The 6,000-nt window shown below is 42.9% G+C and overlaps 1 protein-coding gene across 1 annotated transcript in view; it reads left to right on the top strand.

Moving 5' to 3' along the window:
* Positions 1 to 2,844: 2,844 nt before the first annotated feature.
* RBM47 (RNA binding motif protein 47) overlaps positions 2,845 to 6,000 on the top strand; it is a 78,652-nt gene continuing 75,496 nt past the window's right edge. The window contains exon 1 of the mRNA XM_082482930.1: positions 2,845 to 3,286. Within this exon, the coding sequence (XP_082339056.1) occupies positions 3,258 to 3,286 (29 nt within the window). The 5' untranslated portion in view covers positions 2,845 to 3,257. The remainder of the gene's footprint in view (positions 3,287 to 6,000) is intronic.

Here is a 6,000-nt window from a genome sequence, read left to right as displayed (position 1 = left end):
TCTCACCTGGACCCATGGAAAGTGTCTTGTCACACACAGACAGTGAGCAGTAATGGATTTTTTAATTGCTGGATGAGCTGTCGCCTGGCATTAGCTCTAACTAGATGCCCCATGTGCTATAACGCTCGTCACCTGCAGCTGAACTGCCCTAAGAAAAATATCTAACCCTTTCCTATCTTTGGTATCTTCAAAGCAAACTTATTTGAATCCTCTACCAGAAAAGAAGGCACAAACTGGCTTTCAGAGATGCCGAATCCAGTCTGACCAGTACTGACAAGGATGTCTCATGGTAGGATAACTGGTATGGTTGTTACCATATGAGGAATTTTTTGGTTTTCAGAGATATGTCAGTTAGAAGCGAGACCCACAAGCACATATGAAGAGTCAGTAAAACAGGCTGAGCTACACTTGTAGCAGCATACCTTAAAACACTTGGCTTTACTGCACTGGTGCAACCACTGCTCTTGGTAGCATAGCTGTGTCATATACGCAAGGCAGTATACTGGTATGTCTTTCCATTTTCTATACTACTTATGGTATTACAGACGCTCATTTAGAAGAAGTAATCTGTACATGTCGGCAAAGAAGTACTTCTGCCAGTAATGCCTATTTTGCTCCTCTAAATGGAGCAAATGGAGCCTAAGCTCTCTCTACATAAGATGGATTTCCTGGGGACTTTATTGGCAAACTTATTGGATGAAGACACTATGGAAAAGCCTTGCTTTAGGACAAGTAGCCCACGTTTTTAAGGAAGATGATGCCAGAATACTTAACAGATTTTTGTACCACTAAGACCCTCATTATTTGCTTTTCTGGACTATTTTCCCTCAAAGGATTTAACTGCATAAAATATCTGCAGCTAATGCTGCATTCTCATTTTAATTCAAGTATTTATTTGATGACAATTTTCCCCATGATAATTTGCTCATTAATACTGCTAAGTTCTGATTTTATTTTTTTTATGCTTGACGCATTTGCTAAAAGTGGAATCGCACCCCTTTATCAACTTTTGAATTAGGGTAGTTTGGAGAGAACACACTGCTAACTTGAACTTTGCAATATTTGGCTCTGTGGGTGTACGTGTTATCCCAATAGTAGTTTGATTCATCAGTTTCTGCCTCAAGCAAAACTCTCGTAGGAAGTCAAGGTGGATTTGCTTAGGTAAAACCTGTGAGGTTATTCTCTACTGGGAAATGAATACAATTCGATAAAAAAGTGTTTAGAAGGACAAACTGCTTTCAAAAAGCATAGGCAATATTACATTAACAGAGCAGCGTAGTGTGTACTAAACTCTGAATATTTCTTCTAAAAATTAAGAAGAATTCTTAATTAAGAATCCCTAAGAGTTAATTAAGTATAAAAAGAATTATTTAAAAAAATAGGAAGAGTTATGAAGAATTAATTTCTCTCACTAGCTTTAACCTCCAATATTATTTATTCTTTAAAGATTTAACTTGCAGGACTGCTAATTTATTGTTTGTTGAGAGCTTGCTTTGTCCAGCTATCCTAGATGAAGATCCTCCGCCTAGTCATCAATTACAGATGTTAATCGAGGGGGGAGGAGGGGCAGGGGAGCTAGTCCCTTGCAGAAACGTCCTGCACAGGGAAACGAATAGATGAACAAGATCTTCAGATCACAACTACTGGTAAATATTGTTCTATTTAGTACCTGCATATACGTGATGAAACATTGCCGGTATTAAGCTTTCCAACAGAAAAAAAAAAAAAAAAAGGACAGCATTTGAATAAAAGTGACTGAAGGGAGAAGTTGAAAACTTTTTTCTTTTTCTTTTTTTTTTTTTTTCTGTTGCATGATAATGCAAGCAGGAATTACTACTTAAAAAAAAAAAAAAAAAAAAAAGAAATCTGCTGGTGTGTGCTTCCTGTTCCAGTTTGTTTAGTCACAAGTCTGAATTAGATCTCTCCGTTGGTTGGTTTCATTTACTATAAACAGGTCTTGCGCTTTGTTTCAATACATCAAAGCCCATAGCCAGGCACAGACAGGTAGTGTAAAAGGGGGTGAGAAAGTTTACAATCTTGCCTCATTGTTTCTTTAAGCCTTCGAGACAACGGTCAGAGGCATCACCCGGCGGCTAAAAGAAGGCTTGGCTGTTGGTTTGGTTTTTGTTGGGTTTTTGTTGTTGTCTTTTTTTTTTTTTTTTTTAATAAACTGGTTTCTCTTTTGTTCCTTTTCTAGAAACCACATGTAACTTTAGGTCAGAAAAGGGTAAAATGTGGCACTTCTTCAACCAGCATTACCGCTGCCTTGGGGTAACTGGATCAGGCAAAGGTGTAGGCTCCACTCCCTGCTGTGCTAACGCCGGCGATGCTATCCTTCAGGTGAGTACCAGCGGTTTATTTTCTCTTCAAATCTCCATCCACCTGAAGGATGCGGATGCCTGAGTAGGGTATTTTCTCATGACTGACACTGCCAAAAAAAAAAAAAAAAAAAATCACTGGTTTAGCCCTTTAAAGATAAAAGGGAATCGCTCCCTCCCACAGCATTTTTAGTAAAGCTGCTCTAAAAGTTTTCTTCCTTCCAGCCTTTGCATCTCTCCAGGTTTCCCTCTCTTTTCTTCCTTTTTTTTTTTTTTTTTTTTTTTTTAATCTGCCCTCTTAAAACAACAGGAATGCTGCACTGGCCCTCCGCCAGCCGAGGCTCAGAGAGCAGGGTAAAATTTCAGTTCAGATTTACGGGAAGGTGTTGGGAGTAAAAATCTGGTTTGGTGAGTTTAAGGCAGGGAGTAGTCAAGAGACAACCTTGCTACTGTGAGTGCGGAGAGAAAGGGAGGAGGAAGAGGAGGGAGGGGGGGATAAAAAAAAAACAACACCCAGGCTGGGGATGAGAGACCAATTTTTCCTCTGTCCGAGTATCAGTGCGTGCTCCTGAGCTCCTTCCAGCCTTATCGAGTTTGTGGTCAGAAAGTCGGGTCTGGGAGTGGAAGAGCTGCGCGGTGCTGGCGAGGAGCTCAGCGTCCCGCTCAGCGCCCTGGAATGTGCGGCTTAGGGCAGGGGCGAGCAGGGGCTTTAGCTTAGCTGGTACTAATTGCAAGTTTTACTGCTCAAAAACTCTGTTGAAAAAAAAAAAAAAAAAAAGGGGGAAAAAAAAAAAGAACAAAGAGCCAAGAGAGAGAGTTAAGGCTGGGAGAGCTGTTGCTCCAAGCAGCAGTGTGAGGAGTTGCTCAACTCTCATTTAGAAGCGCGGTAGAAAGGAAAATGCATTAGGTTGCTGCCCCGAAACGTTGCTGCCGCTGCGAATGGTGCTGGGCGCCGAGGCGGGCTCCAGGTAGGTACCGTCGCTTTTCGGTTTGCTCTCCTCTTCCTCTGTCCTTACCTGAGGCTTTACTCTTCTGTGGCTGGGTTGACAACGTAAGAGGACAGAAGTTCGCTCAGAAAATACATTTCAAAATGTTTTTTTGGGGGGGGGAAGCAAATGGAGAGGACTGCAGAGATTCTCGGTGAAGTTTTGGTGACTCTTTCCAAGCGACAGATTTCTGGTGATTTTGAGGAAAGATGACAGATGAGAGGCAGAAGCAGGTATTAAACAAGGAGAGAGCGAGAAGTTGTCTGCAGATCTGAGAGTTTTAAATTAAACGATGTATGTTTCTCCGTGTCAAAGAAATACCACAGTGTGGGGTACCTAATGTGTTTAGAGTAAATTTTGGAAGGAGTATTTTGTTTGTATAGCTGTTTCTTCTTTTACACGATTTAAAATACTGTAGTTTGTGCAGAACGCAGAGCGGAGGGAACAAGTGACAGGGAGGTGTCAAGAGGGCTCTGAGATAGGCTGCTGTCTGCCAGTCTGTTATAGACATTAGCATAAGAATGGGATCTTATCTGGGAAAAGTTTCTGATGACTGTTTAAAATACACCTATCGATCAGGAGGTCAAGCATCTCCTTCACTCTGAGGTATGTGTGATTAGATGAGAAATACCAGGAACTCCTTATTCATGTTAAAAGAAATAGCTGATTTTTTTTTTTTTTCTTTTTAAGAGGGAATGCTACACAGCTCATTTCTTCTCAGGAATTTAAAATAAAACTTTGAGCTAAAGCCAAAGTATTATAATAGTTAAAGATGGGCTGGGACCTAACAGATCGCAAAATCCCTCCTAAATTTTATCAGCTCAGCTGGGCTGACCTGGCAGAGGGCAGGAGTGTCAGCCCGGGCTGAAAATGAGCTGCCTGAGGCTAACACAAATTGAATATTGTTGCCTTTATGTGCCTCCTAGACTCTGCAAACGATAATTTGGACAAGCCTTCAATTATTCTTTGCCAGTCGAGCCGAGTTCACATGATGCGAGAGGGGGAACTGGGAGCCTTTCGCAACCGGGGAGGCAGCGGGCGGCTGCCAGCGGGATGGCCGGCGGGATTGATTGCCGGCGCGCCGCAGGTGCCAGGCCGCGGGGGCGAGAGGTCGCCCGCCGTGTTAAGCGGAGCCTGGTGTACAGCTGGAAAACTAGAAGGCAACGCGTGCTCTCGGAGAGGAAACAGAGATAACGCCGGGAATACGCCGCTGTTGGGTGTCCGGCAGACTCGTAGCATGAGTGCTAAAGGCTAACAAACTGCTGTCTGGGAGATAAATGAAGAGACAAACGTTTTTTTTCTTGCACGTTTGTTCTCTCTCTCCCCACTCCCCTGCATATTCCCATCCCAGGAGAGGTTTTAAAGCTGTGTATCCCACCGGGAGCTGAGGGCAGGTGCTCCCGCCTCGTCTCCCAGCCCGGGGAGACCCCAGCTCCTTCCCCTGCTTTCGGGTGCCCACCTCTTCTGAGATACGGGCTCCGGGCCCTAAGTGTTGTTAGGGAAATATTTAGAGTTGGCTGGCATGTAAATACGGTTGCTAATCGTTTCTGTGTGTCCCTGCAGCAGCCCAAGATGCGAAACCTTTGTTTGAAGTTTTCCAAAGTAAAGGAATGTGTTGCCTCCAATACACCAGATTGAAAAAAAAAAAAAACCATTGAAAACCTTGAAATGAAAGTGTTTAATATAAGCAGCGGAGATGGCAGAGCCTTCAGGCAATACTGTTTCAATGGCAGTTTGGTCTGAAACCTTGACCTTGTTCGGCCTGTGCCCGGCTAGCTTCGGCAGGGCTTTCTCTGGCACCGGGGTCTGCTTGTGGGGCTGCATTTTGGGGTCTTGGCTTCCTCCACATGGCAAGAGCCCCCTCACTCCTTTGCTACCGCTCTCTGAAATGCTATACTCTCTTCTGCAGAAGCTGTGAGAGCATCTGGCAGAAGGCAGAGGGGTTTGCTTTTTCATGTTAGGATATATTTTTTCCACGGTCAGATGTTCTCTCCTGTGAAATTAAGACCGCTTGGGTAAAGAGCTGGAAATTAAGCTTTTTTTTGGTAGCTGATTAAAAATATTTAATCCCAGCGACATAGATAGCAATTCTTACTTCCACCATCATAGACTTATTGTTGTCTCTGACAGCCAGTGAAACTGATTTTTATGGTTTTAAGTGTATACTGAAGTCCTATTCTTTGGGTTGGCAATGACATATTCAAAATCTATTAATATACTACAGCTAGAGAAGAAAAACCAGGGGTTACTCTGGAGTGGGTATGCAAGCATCTGTTGGTTTACTGTAGGAGCCCACAGCAGTAGTAGAGTGACAAACTCCAGCGGATGTTATGCTCCTATATACTATATATTATATACTATATACTACTATAGGTGAAGCAATAATATAATCTTGGCTTTTTCATTCAAGCCGCTGGCCCTGACCATCTGTGCATGGTTTCCCAAATCAACATTGCTCTGATTTATTGAGAAACTTAATAGGGGAAAATATGTGCCCTTTGTGAAGAAACGTTGCCAAATCCTGTTCCTGTTGAAAATAAGAAATCATTGACTTGGTTGAATGTAAAGATCAGGTTTGCTTTGTAGCAAGGAAGCAGATCTGACAGACAAAGTGTGAAGGGACTATCTCTGTGCCTATGTATGGGTGTATGTAGTTGCCTCTTTGGTCAGGAAGTTCAGATTTCCAAGTTGCCGAT

This window comes from Vanellus vanellus (genome assembly GCF_965231255.1).
Source record: "Vanellus vanellus genome assembly, chromosome: 4".
Classification (NCBI taxonomy): domain Eukaryota; kingdom Metazoa; phylum Chordata; class Aves; order Charadriiformes; family Charadriidae; genus Vanellus; species Vanellus vanellus.
Note: the sequence above shows the minus strand (reverse complement) of the source record. Positions and strands in the feature narration are given on the sequence as shown.